The sequence below is a fragment of the Lolium rigidum genome, chromosome 5 (genome assembly GCF_022539505.1).
Source record: "Lolium rigidum isolate FL_2022 chromosome 5, APGP_CSIRO_Lrig_0.1, whole genome shotgun sequence".
Lineage (NCBI taxonomy): Eukaryota > Viridiplantae > Streptophyta > Magnoliopsida > Poales > Poaceae > Lolium > Lolium rigidum.
In genome coordinates, this window is record NC_061512.1 from 144065173 (window position 1) to 144078684 (window position 13512).

The 13512-nt window shown below is 50.8% G+C and overlaps 1 protein-coding gene across 1 annotated transcript; it reads right to left on the reverse strand.

Annotated features, from left to right (window-relative positions):
- Positions 1 to 10486: 10486 nt before the first annotated feature.
- LOC124656512 (probable LRR receptor-like serine/threonine-protein kinase At4g37250) lies at positions 10487 to 13127 on the reverse strand. The gene is made up of 2 exons (XM_047195239.1): positions 11420 to 13127; positions 10487 to 11344 (listed from the first exon to the last, which is right to left on the reverse strand). Exons 1-2 carry the CDS (start codon positions 13125 to 13127, stop codon positions 10653 to 10655), a joined length of 2400 nt encoding a protein of 799 aa, XP_047051195.1. The 3' UTR covers positions 10487 to 10652.
- Positions 13128 to 13512: the final 385 nt, after the last annotated feature.

The following is a 13512-nucleotide window of genomic DNA, read 5'->3' on the forward strand; positions in this document are numbered from 1 at the left end:
CTCCCGCTATAAATAGACGTTTTCGATTTGTCAATTTAGATGTATCTAGACGCTATTTAGTATCTAGATACATCAAAATTTATATAAATCTCAAACCGTTTATTTATAGACGGAGTGAGTATATTTCTACCGAAGTGCCTGATTCTAGCTTCAGCGTCCCAAACGCTCAGATGCTCTTTTTCAAAGAGTGCATGAACGACTGCGGTTTGTCCCACCTGGGTTTTTCTGGACCCAAGTTCACATGGACCAACAGACAGGAGAGGGACAAGAATGTTCGAGTTCGGTTGGACCGTGCGGTGGCTAACAATTTATTCAATGATTATCAGGTGGAGAATGTTATTATTACAACTTCGGATCACTACGATCTGTCCATTAACCTTGGCAGCTTTGATCAGCCTAAGGTTCTGAGACCGGTGCAGACAGGATTCCGATATGAGGCTGCATGGAGACGATCGCCAGACTATACCGAAGTGGTGGAGCGGGCATGGTCGGATCACTCCACATAGACGACGTCTCTCCATGCTACCTGGGCCATGCTTCATGGCGTGGCCACCTCTTTGGGCCAGTGGAGCCGGGATACTTTCGGCTCGGTTCAGCGCAAAATTCGAAAGCTTAGAAAGATAGCTGAAATATCTGCGTCTGGCTCCCTGGTCGCACACTGATGATGAAGCGAAAATGGTGGGAAAAGAGCTTTGTGAGCTATTCGAACGTGAAGAACTCATGGCGCGCCAGCGTTCTCGTGTTGAGTGGCTCAAGGAGGGAGATCGCAACACTGCGTTTTTCCATGCACGTGCGTCTGCGCGACGGCATGCTAACGAGATAAAGACTTTGTCGAGAGAAGACGGATCCAAATGCACTGACACTGCCGAGATCAAGCAACGAGTTGGGTCTTTCTATCAGTCTCTCTTCAGCTCTGAACCATGCGACCGTATGGATGAGGTCCTTGACTCAATCCCTGGCAAGATAACTGTTGATATGAACGGGGACCTCTGCAAGCCCTATTCAGATGAAGAGATTGAGCAAGCCTTGTTTCAAATGGATCCCACAAAAGCTCCGGGGCCTGATGGCTTCCCGGCACTTTTTTATCAAACGCATTGGGCTTTCTTCAAGAAGGAAATTTGTTCTGCAGTGCGTGGGTTTTTGGCGGGAGAATCGGTCCCGGAGGGCCTTTGTGACTCCGTGATTGTCCTTATTCCTAAGGTATCACATCCTGATAATCTTAAGAATTTTCGTCCAATTAGTCTTTGCAATGTATTATATAAAATTGCATCCAAAGTGATGGCTAATCGGTTGAAGGTGATCCTTCCGTGTGTCATATCTGAGCAACAGAGTGCTTTTGTGCCGGATAGGCTGATAACTGACAATGCTTTGATAGCTTATGAGTGTCTTCACATAATTCGGAGGCAGAGATCAAATAAACCTTTTTTTGCTCTGAAGATTGATATGATGAAGGCTTATGATCGAGTCGAATGGAGCTACTTGCATGGCTGTTTAGTGAAGCTGGGCTTTGATCAATCCTGGATCAATTCAGTCATGAGATGTGTGACAATGGTCAGGTATGCAGTTAAGGTCAATGGTGAGCTGACAGTCATACCCACTCGAGGAATTAGACAAGGGGATCCAATTAGCCCTTATCTATTCCTGCTCTGTACTGAAGGTTTATCCTGTCTTTTGCACCGCAAGGAGGAGGCTGGTGAGTTGCAAGGTATTAAGAATGGGAGGCAGGGTCCCTCTATTTCACATTTACTCTTCGCGGATGATAGCATATTTTTTGCTAAGAGTGACTCTCGGAGTGTGACGTCCCTGCAGTCAACCTTGCAGCTATATTGTGATGGCTCGGGCCAGAAGATTAATCATGGCAAGTCCATGATTTTCTTTGGGAAACACTGTGCCGATCCTGTCAGGGATGTTGTCAAAAACCAACTAGGGATCTCTAATGGAGCCTTGCAAGAGATTTATTTGGGTATGCCCACTGATATAGGTACATCCCCTGTTGGATCTTTCCGCTTCTTGTTTGATCGTACCTGGAAACGGATGAATATTTCTATGGGACGCCCCCTCTCGAGAAAAGGCAAGGAGATCATGGCAAGAGTATTATTCAGGCTATTCCCACATACATTATGAGTTGCTTTAGGGTCCCTGTGTCGAATTGCACCTCGATTCGTAAAGCAATTGCGGACTTCTGGTGGGGCTTTGAGGATGGCCAGAAGAAGATGCATTGGAGGTCGTGGGAGTGGCTCTCGACTTCGAAGGCTCGTGGTGGCATGGGTTTCCGCGACCTTGTGTTGTTTAACCAAGCCATGCTCGGAAGGCAAGCCTGGCGTCTGCTGTCTGACCCTAGTCTCTGTGTGCTCGGGTCTTAAAGGGCCGGTACTTCCCTGACTGCTCTTTCTGGGAAGCGCCGAGACCGAGGTCTTCGTCTTTTACATGGCGCAACATTTTGTTTGGGAAGGAACTGGTGGTGCAGGAGAGTATTCGCTGGGGTATTGCCGACGGAAGTACAATGAAGATTCTGTCTGATAGTTGGATACCTGGAGTACCACCGGCACAGGTGACAGTTCTTCTACCTCTACCTGTAAATGCCACGGTTTCTTGACACGGAAACTGGGGGATGGGATACTGAGCTTGTTCGCAGCTGCTTCGCCGAGGATGTAGCGTCCAAGATCTTGCAAATTCCCTTGAGCCGCCGTGGGGGTGATGATTTTCCGTCATGGCCCTTCTCGCGACTTGGCGGTTAAACGGTGCAATCAGCCTATAATACGGCGAAGGAGAAGCACCTGCTGTCCCGCTCAAATTCATCGGGGAATGGGTTATCGTCGCATGCTGACGGCGAAGTGGCCATGTGGAAGAAACTATGGAAAATAAAAGCCCCGGGGGAGATGTTGATCACGCTGTGGAGGATGGCGCATAACTGCCTGCCCACTGGGCACCAGCTCCGCCACCGTCAGATACCAGCATCAGATGCCTGCGTGTTCTGTAACAGAGAGGAGCGCGTGGAGCATGCAATGTTGTTTTGCCACTATGCCTATCAGGTTTGGCGGGAGGTAAAAGCAACTTTCAGAGTCCAACTACGCAGGAAAGAATTCACCAACATCAAAGTCTGGATCTTTGATTTCCTGTCTAGGGTGGACGACCGCGCGGCGGTCACTTTGGCTGTGACGGCATGGCACCTGTGGAACCATCGGAACGCTGTACGCAATGGGGAGCCATAGAAGTCGCCTCACAGTCTAGCGTATATTGAGATGATCTTGCAGCATTTGATCAAACCATCGATAGTCCGCACGCGTGATACTCCCTTAGCCTCCGCTTGGATTCCGCAACAGGATGGATCGGTGGTGATTAATGTTGACGCTGCTTTGTTCAAGTCCACAGCTCGGATGGGGGTCGGCGTCGTGATCAGGGACCACATTGGTAATTTTCTGGCTGCTTCTAGCCAGATACTCGATGAGGTTACGTCGCCCGAAATCGCAGAAGCACAAGCCATCAGATGTGCAGTCTCCCTCGCCCGTGATGAAGGCCTGAACAAGATCATCTTGGTTTCGGACTGTCTCTCCGTCATTCAGAGGATCAATTGCAAGATGAAGGATCGATCTCTGGTGGGAGTTGTGGTCGAGGATATCAAAACCCTCGCCGCGTCTAGAACATGGGTTTCTTTCCGCCATGTTAATCGTTTGTGTAATAATTCAGCACATACTTTAGCTCGTAGAGTAGAACTTGTTGGTAGCGTTATCTATCGGTCATCTGTCCCGGAGTTTATCAGGGACAAACTTTGTATTGATGTTATTTGATCAATAAAGTGCTGAATTATGTCAAAAAAAAAATCTTCAGCGTCCCAATTGAAAGGCTAAGATAGAACGGGAAGGAAAGATGTTTGTTTTTTCATTTGTGAAAAGGGAAGGAAAAATATGTTACATTACTGCATTCTCCAAGATTGTTATGTATGCTCTTCAGGCTGCAGATACTATCCAAAGAAGAAATCAGTGCTGACATAATTGAACTTCAGTACATTACACAATTGGATAAAGCTGCTATATTAACGTATCTGTTGGGAAACCGTGGCAATTCAATCAACAGAGTCTCTATATCAGGTAGATACATTCTTCATGGAGGTCCCGCTGTCCCTTGGAAAATGGAAGTACCTCTGAAAATGAAGATTTTTATGTGTTTCTAAGTTTCTTACATCGAAAAGTTATTACTCCCTCCGTTTAAAAATAGGTGTCACACTTTTATATAGGTACGGAGGGAGTATTATTAAAGATAACTTAGCAACCAAGAAGAGATATACAGCGTTTATTAATTTCATGCCCTTCAGCAAAAGTGGTTTGGCACATAGTTCACATAGCCTGCTTTAATATTGTACCCCAAATAACATTATTAATCTTGTCGGGAATTGGTTAATGGATGTTTATAAAAACGATAAAGCGCAAATCCTCGCTGTTGATCGGATATTAATCTTTTTGGGAGTATCATGTTTTATCACCGGACACATTCGGTGTTGGATTGGCTGTCTGTCAAATTGATCAAAGTTGGGTTCTTGAAATGGTACACCCTAAATAACAGGATCAGACCCACCCGTAGCAGCTGCCGCCTGGATTTGCTTTGTGTAGACGAATAAGCGCCAAGATTTCATCAATGGATCAGTTGTCCTAATCAACATCCCCTTCACCACACCGAACAAAAGCCCTCGAGCCCAGCGGCTGAAAGTACTAAACCCTGACAAAGAGAAAAGCTTTGGCCGTCGGAATATTTCCCATTTACATTTAACAAAAAATGTCAACCATGATTGCTTTCCCACCGACTCTTGTTCATCTGCTCTCTTTCAGTTTTCAGAACTTAGGAATAAAGATGCAAGACTGGAGATATCCCTTGCTGGAATTCTGCTTACCCAAAGTTCGCCTGAACTTTGCCTGCTAGTAACTGCTAATCCTTCTGTAAAAAAGGTGGGCTTTGTCTTTTCGTATTCATCTTTAATCATTGTTTTCTGCAACAAAAAGGAAAACAGTAAGGGGCGCATAGTGTCATGAGATTATTTTTCATGAATTCTAAAAGCATTATTTTCATATGGCCAGGTCAGGAACTCAGGATACTTTCATCTCATCTTGTAAACCAGGGAGTTTCATTGTAACCAAATAGATCCAGAGGGAACAGGTAGTTTCATTTTTAACCAAGAGCTCCAAAACAATTACACATAGCCAGCAAGGTACGCAGTATATTGTAGCAGCTGCTAGGTGGATTGTTAGCTTTGCTGCGAGAATTATTAGCTTTGTGTACACGAAGGAAGTGCCGAGATATCATGAATGGGTCAGTCGGCCTAATCAACAGTCTCTTGACCACACCGAACAAAAAGGCCTTAGCCGAGCAGCTGAAAGTACTAAAACCCTGACAAAGATTTTTTTTAAAGCGTTAGGCTCTAGCATATTTTGCTTTTCATTGGGAAAAAAATGTCAACCATGATTGCTTTCCCACTGACTCTTGTTCATCACCACCTATAACCGTCTGATACCAATTTATTATCTGTGCTCTTTCAGTTTTCAGAACTTTGGAATGAAGATGGGAGACTAGTCACTCTTGGATTTGGGTATGGACTTCTTCCGGGGTGAACCGCTTCGCTCTCCTCGGGTCGCCTCCTCCAGACGACCAAGGGGGCGAAACCCTAGACGCGCCTCCCCTTTCCCCCTCCTTCCACCTCGTCGGCCCCAGAGACGCCGCTAGGCTAAGCCCACGGCGCCGGTGAAGGGGGTGGCGGGGTTCTGAGCCCTTGGCCCCCCGCGCGGTGTCTAGGTGGAGGATCTCCGCGCCGGGGCCATGACCATGGCGACGGCCACCCCCTGGCTAGGCCTTAGGCGAGGGTGATCTATCCAACGGCTTCCACGGAAGGGGCTCCGGACTCGACGCGGCGGCCTCGACTGGTGAGGCGACACCGGCTTGGCGGTGAGCGCCGCTCGCGGGATGGCCTCGTGGTTGCGCGGGCGGCGCGGAGCCGACGGGTGCTAGTCTCGGCTAGGTGGTCCTCGTGGTCGCCGAGCCCAGGTCCGAAGCGCCTGCCCCTCCCTCTCCAAGTCAAGTCCCACTCCTCTAGATCTACGGCGGGTGCGTCCAGTTCTCGATTTGGCTGGAGTGTTGGCTAGGGTATCGATGACCAGGAGATCCCAGACCGGCTTGCCAGTCTCGACGGCAGCGCCGCCTCTTCGCGCCGTCTAGCCGTCTACCTCCTTGGGGGTGCCATCGTGGTTTGTCTTTCTCCTCTCCCTTCCCCCTACCTCCTAGGGTGAAATGCCAAATCTTTGATTGGGCCACGGCGGCGCCGGTGGTGTCGTTGTCCTTGCGGAAGGCGCGGCTTTGGGCGAGATAGAGGGGTATGTGGTCGCTGACGGTCTGTGGTGGTGTGCAGGTGTCCGGTGGGCCGTGTTGCAAGGTTGGCAACACCCACTTCTTCTCCACCTTCCCGTGGAGTTTCTTCTCGGAGGCGAGCGAGTGGAAAATGGGGCGGCTCTCTCTTCAAGATGTGTGCTAGCAGTGTCTGGACATGCACGGTGGTCCGCAGTGGGTCTCGGCTGCATTTTTCATTCAGGCTCAGGGAGAGCGATGCCATTGGCCAACGGGATGGCATCCTAAGAGCCGGGACAAGGAGGTAGGGAACCTTCTTCGGCGATGGACTAGATGAGGTTGCGGTTTCCGCTGCTCAGGTGACATGATTGACGGATCCTTCTTCAGCTAGCTTCTTTAGATTCCGTAGCTGCTTGTGGATGAGGGCCTCGGCTATCGCAAGCTGTTCTTAGTGTTTTTTATGGTGTGCTTGTTTGGTCGATGGTTTGTAAGCTCTTCTTCGGCATCTATGTACTAGCCGTAAAAGGTTTTATTAATTTAAAGTTGGGAACTCGTGCCTTCTGTTTAACAACCTTCTTGCCGGGGTGAAAACCTGCCCGGGGTATTCGGGGCCGGCAGCGATGACGCCCGTGAGCTCCTCTTTCTTCTTGAAAACGTTGTTGCAGCTTTCTCCCTATCTGTCGTATTGCTCTTGTGAAAACCCTAGATCCGCCCGGATCGGGCGTTGATAGAACCTTTTGGTGCCACTTCCTTCCTAAAGGCGTTGTCTTCCCCACCATTAACATACCAGGTGCAGTCTAACTGGAGGTCCACCTGATGACATGCTAAGGATCAAGAAGCCCGAGATGATTTGGCGATTACAAATCTTCAAGGCCCGTGACGTGGCGTGCCGAGCAAGGACAAGCCCATATCAAGAAATCCTAGAGCATACATGTAACCAACCTGGACACGATACCCGAGACGTAGCCTCCTTTATAAGGGCTAGGAGGGATCGGGGAAAGAGGGTAGAATTCAATCTAGCTCGAGAGAGAACACCATAGCCATCATGGTGACCTTGTAATCATCATCATCAAATAATCAACAGACAAGCAGGAAGTAGGCTTTGCCCTCTAGAGCCTGAACCTAGGCAAATCATGCCTTCTCTTTGCTTGTCAGCCGGCGAACTCGCAAGAACACCTTCTTCCCTAAAATCTAAGTTCATAAACCATGGGTATTGATGTGGAGGCCCCACGTCAGGCGTAGTTCTCCTCAGAAGCTCCATGCTTTCTTTTTGGCTCTTCCAATTGATCTGGTTTACTTCCGATGCCCTGTGTGCTCCTATATTTATCGTTGGATATGTTGACTGTTGTGTTGTAATCTGGTTGAGCAATCTTGTATCCTCCACCAATGTAGCCTTGCTTATTTAGCGCATGGCCTCGGCCTACTATTTAAAAAAGAAAGAGTGATTTCCACTTTTTGCCATGTACTTGTGCATCTGTGATACATATTATCCCATTTACAATTAGTGGAATGGCCTACCAAAATATCACATCTAGGAGACCTTAAACACGGTTCAGATCCAATTTAGCATTTTACTTGTTATTGTTAGATAGGATAGGCATGATACGTCGAGGTGGAGTGACAAAATATGTGACTATCGGAGGGCCTCATGCACGATTATGTCCAAACTTTTGTAATCCATATGACCCACTCTTTACTATCGTATTGATATTTTTGGACCCCGATTATCACCTAAACAAGGACACAAAACTTTTAAAATGGGTAACCTTCACAAATTTCACTTGGTGGGGTAATTAGTATTGCATAACTAAAGGGGAAAATGTGAAATTCACTCAAAACGAAAAGATGCAAGACTGGAGATAGCCGTTGCTAACATTCTGCTTACCCAAAAGTTCACCTGGACTTGCCTGGTAGTAATTGCTAATCCATCTGTAAAAGAAAGTGTGGTTTGACTTTTGATGTTCATATGGTCGTTTTAACCATTGTTTTCTGCAATATGAAAGTAGTATTATATGAGATTATTTTTCATGAAATCTTGCTTTTCATGTGGCCAGTTCAGTATACTTTTCGGCTGCTTGACCGCACTGACAGCCATGGAACCTAAACGAGATCCAGAGTGAACAGCTAGATTCATTTTAACCAAGAGCTCCAGAACAGAACACATAGCCAGCAAGGTGCGCAGTATATTGTAGCACTATGATAATGTTCTACCAGTACATCCTGCAGCGAGGAGTGGGTGTATGTGTATAGTTTTGTTGTCTCAGAGTGGTTGGCGCCCATCCATGATCCTTCCCTCAAGTCCCAACACTTTTTGGAGTTTTCTGGCGCACAAATAGAATATGTCTGCGATCTATGTTTGTGTCGCCCCAAAGGATCACGGGTGTTGTACCTGTAGATGCTGGTATTCTCTAAATGGTACAAGTACTGCCAAAAGAACTCTGCCCTGATAATGAAATGTGGCTAGGAGTATAAGAACATGTGAAATGTAGTTAGTAGGAGTATAATGGGAGCATTAGTCAGTTGAGAAACCGTGTCCCTCCTAGGGGGAGCTCGGGCGAAACCCGAACCCCCTACCCCTCCTCCCCCGTATCTCCCTGCCGCCGCCCGATCCTTCGCGGTAGCCCGTAGCTCTAAACGACGATGCTCGTCCCGCGAGGGATGGATGCTGAGGCGGTGGTCCCGGAATTCTTTGCCGATCTTGGCAATCGTTCTGGCTACAAGGGTGGCACAACGCTTGGTTTGGGGGACTCGGTGTGGCTCATCCCCTCATCTCCGAGTGGTGCGGGTGGTGGTGTCCGCTGAGATATCCGGTTTGCTGTTGGGAGCCGACGGGCGGTGGCGTGGGGGCCTACCGATCTTCCTAATAAAGGATGTGGTCCTTGGGTTCTTCTTGCGCCAAAACAATATATGGTTGATGTCGTGCCACATTGATCAGTCGGTGACGAGTTTTGGAAGGCTCCACCGGCTACCTTTGTTGGGCGCATGATGCTTGTAAAATATTGTATCGAATATGATTCGATCGTGTGCACCCATATTTCTTACCGTGCAACTTCAACAAGGCGTGACACGAAACTTCGCTATCTATTGCCATCGTGGAACATGTCTTTTTTCGATTTCCTTCGAGAAGACAGTGGTGGAGAATGTTATGGCGTCTGAGCTCTAGTAGTGTTAGACTGAGTTTTTGTGGCGAAAAGGACTTTGCTTTGTGTTTCTTGACTTGCAGCAACGACACCAGCAAGCGCGTGCGCCTGCACAGGAGGAGTACAAAGTCTTATCTTTTTGAGTGAAAAATCCAAGGTATGACCTTAATTTGTTGCGTCTGACAATGATCTTGTTGAAGGCATTGCTTTCACAAGGAGGACTTGCCCCGACGTGAAAAATTCAAAGTCTGATCTTAATTGGTTGTGTTGGTAATGGCCTTGTTGAAGGCATTGTTTTGAGAGCACGGGCTCCGTGTCTTTCTTAGCGATGTTTTGTGTTGCAGCTAAATTTTTTTGATCACGGTAGCGGTATCTTTTTTTTCAACTCCTTTTTTTTTGCGGTAGCGATATCTTTTTTTTTCTATAGTAGGGTTGTGTGCGTGTGTAATATTTTTAGGAAATTTTGTTATTACAGAGCTATTTTTGTGATATTAATATATTTTCTTGGTTGAAAAAAGTAGGGGTATAACAGAATGCGCAGGTAGTATAAGAGACAAATGTACAACTCCCTCTGATTCATATTAGTTGCCACTAATATAGGTATATGTAGATATATTTTAGTTTTAAGTACATCCATACTATTGGCAAGTAATATGAATGGAAGGAGTACTAGTTCAGTTCAGTTGTGTGGAATGTCGTGATTACCATTTGGTCAGAGTTTTGGCCATGCAGGAATTTATATTGGACAGAGACTGCTTGTGATCAAGAATGTATCCATCTTAAAAGACAATCAAGGATGTACAGTATGTAGAGAGAACAGGGACGCATTGGTCCTGCAGATGTTATATGTTGCTTTTGGTCTGAAAATTCCAAGAATGTATCAAACCACTATTGACCAGGACGCGTGCAAACCGCTTTGATGATGATGGTGATGGTGATGAATGATGACAGATGAATGCTTTGTAGGTTGGTGTGAGATATGTATGTTTGTCTTATTTGGTATAGACCATCAACATCTGACATGCACAAACACGTACGCGCCCAATTCCTTTCAGAAATCGGATCGGGAAAAAATCATGGTACAAACAAGAAACTAGTAGAGCAGAGTAATGCACAAGCAGCAGGAAGAGAGAAATCGACGAGCAGAACTCAGAAGAGAAGGAATGATCAAAACATTCGAGGATGTCACTGCGCAGAGGAAGAGGAAGAAGGAGAAGGTATCCTGTCGATCGCCTGGAGCACGTCCTTCATGGCGGGCCTCTTGTTGGGCGCCATGGCGCAGCACGCGAACCCGAGCCTCAGGCAGCTCGCCAGCGTCTCCTCCCTCCCTTCCATCTCCCCCCGCAGCGCCGCGTCGGCCAGCATGAACGCCTGCTGCCCCTGCTCCTCCCCGCCCGTCCACTGGTACAGCTCCACGGTCGACAGCGCGCGCCCGGCCACCAGCTCCAGCAGCACCATGCCGAAGGAGTACACGTCCCACTTGGAGCTCGGTTTCGCCGGGTTCTTGGCCGCCTCCGGTGCCTGGTAGTGCGCCGCCGCGTCGGCGGGAGAGGACGGTCCGGCGAACGGGCTCCCCGACCCTGCCGTCCCGGGCATTTGTGGTGGCGGCGTCAGGTCCGGGAGGCTCTTGGCCGATCGCTTACTCCCGAACCGCCCCGCCGGCTTGAGCCTACTGTCCCCCGCGCCGCGGACCAGCCGGTGGATGCCCAGGTCGGCGAGCAGCGGCTCCATGTCCGCGTCCAGGAGGATGTTGCTCGGCCGCACGTTGCCGTGCACGCACTTCTTGTCGTGGAGGTACGCCAGGCCTCTTGCCACGCCGCGCGCGATGCGCAGACGCGCGCTCCACCCGAGGTTGATCGGCGATGACCCCGCCTTCCCTGCGCAGCCATCGATCGCGTCAGCAAGTGCACCTATGTATATATCGGCATGGGAGACTTCCTGTGGGTGCTTACTCTTGATGGAGACGTTGGCGAGGCTGCCATTGGCGGCGAGGTCGTGGATGAGGAGCATCTCGTCGGGGCCCCAGTAGAAGCCGCGGAGCCGGAGGATGTTGCCGTGCCGGAGCTTGGCGATGGCGCGCATCTGGGCGTCGAACTCGCTGAACCGCCTCACGCCGGCGTCCTCGCTGCCGATCCTGCGCACCGCCAGCGCGGAGCCGTCGGCCAGCACCGCCTTGTACACGATGCTGTCGCCCGCCGCGCCGAGGATGTATGCCGAGGCCTTGAGCAGCGTCTCCAGCTCAAGCTCCGCCTCGCCGTCCACCGTCACCAGCACCGACGACCCATCTTTCGCCTTCCTCTTGGCCGCCATCGCTTCCTTATCTGCGTTGTAGTTCGCCTCCTTGGCCGCGAAGGTGGCCGACGTGTCCGTGAGCTCGTCCTCTGTGTAGTCGCTGTCGTCTCCAGCCTTCTTCCGTAGGCAGCACGACAGGCTCCGGCCGACGGCGTCCGGCGACTCGTCCGACAGTGGCTCCGGCTTCTTGAACACCGTTGCTCCCATCCTCTGCTTCTCCACCTCCTGCCGCTGCCTTCTCTTCCTCACCTGGTACACGTAGCAGAACACCACGAACAGGATGGCGATGCCGGCCACGTCGCCCACGGCAATGGCAAGTATGGTGGCCAGCTTCATCCTCCCTTGTCCTCCTCCTGATGACGGCCCTCCGGAAGCGTCACCGCCGGGCATTGGGTCTGTCGGATCATTGGGTATCGCAGCAAGGGCTGGTGGCGACTTTGGCGTCGTCACGTTGGGGGGATCCACGGCCGAGGTGGAGGCATCTGAGCAGAGGCTATCGAGTGGCCTCCCGCACAGCTTGTCGTTGCCCGCGAACGCCGTCGCCCTCTGGCCCACGAACGGCGCCACCGCGGGGATCGCGCCGGTGAGGTTGTTTTTGGACAGGTCGATGCTGACGTTGGCCGGCAGGCGCGACGCCATCTCGATGGGTATGGCGCCGGCGATCCGGTTGGAGGAGAGATTGATAAACCGCAGCGCAGCCCCGCCGAAGTCCGCCGGCAGCGTGCCGTTGAGCAGGTTGTCGCTGGCATCGAGCACCTGCAGCGCCGGGAACCCGCCGGTGGGGAGCGCGCCGGAGAAGTAGTTGCTTGCGAGGGAGACGGCGGTGAGGTTCGGGAGCAGGGTGAGGTTGGCCGGTATGGGGCCGGAGAGCGCGTTGCCGGCGAGGTTGAGGGCGCGGAGGCTGCGCAGCAGGCCGACCTCCTCCGGCAGCCGGCCCGTGAGCCCGTTGCTGGCGAGCGAGAGGATGCGGAGCTCCGGCGCGCGGAACAGGTCGACGGGGAGGGTGGCGTTGAGCGCGTTGCCGGAGAGGTCGAGGTGTCGGAGGTGCTCGAGCCGGCCCAGCTCCGGCGAGATGGGGCCGACGAGCTGCGCGTTGGGCAGGATGACGCTGACCACCCTCATCTGATCCGCGGCCGTGGCGGTGGCGGGGAAGGCGAGGCAGACGACGCCGTTCCAGGCGCAGGGCGTGGCGTCGGCGTAGCCCCAGCCGGCGAGGGAGCCGAGCGGGTCGGCGAGGAGGGAGGACTTGAAGGAGAGGAGCTGCACGCCGTCCTGGTTAAGCGCCGCGGCGAGCTGGATGCCTAGCAGCAGTGTCAGCAGCAGCAATGGAATGCGGAGAAGCGGAGGGCGGCGAGCTGCGGCGGCCATGGATGTAGTAAGGTGGCGGTGATGGTGGCGCGGTGCTGCAATGGCATGTCGTAGCATGGGGATTGGAGGGCATAAGAAGCAGGGTTTTGGCCGGGACGGTGGTTCTGTTTCCCTGGATTGGTTGAGGTGGTGGTTCACCAAAACTATGCTAAAGCTTCAAGATGGAGGAAGAAGATACGAGAGTGAGTGAAGTGGAGTCAGAGCATAGTCAAGAGTGAATCAGATCCTCTCTCTCCCTCTGCCCTGTCAAAAGGGATTGGAGCTGTTAGCTTTATCTTGCCTATTTTAATAAAAAAAGGTAATATTGCATAATTAGTGTTGAGCAGGTTGATTAGTTTTCTAGCCACCTTGGACATGGTGCAAAATAGCTCCAGACTCATGAGCG

Excerpts from the sequence above, each read along its gene's own strand:
- LOC124656512 (XM_047195239.1), bottom strand. The coding sequence starts at position 13,127 with ATGGCCGCCGCAGCTCGCCGCCCTCCGCTTCTCCGCATTCCATTGCTG. Across the intron at positions 11,345-11,419 it reads CGCCAACGTCTCCATCAAGA|GGAAGGCGGGGTCATCGCCG; the intron begins GTAAGCACCCAC and ends ATGGCTGCGCAG.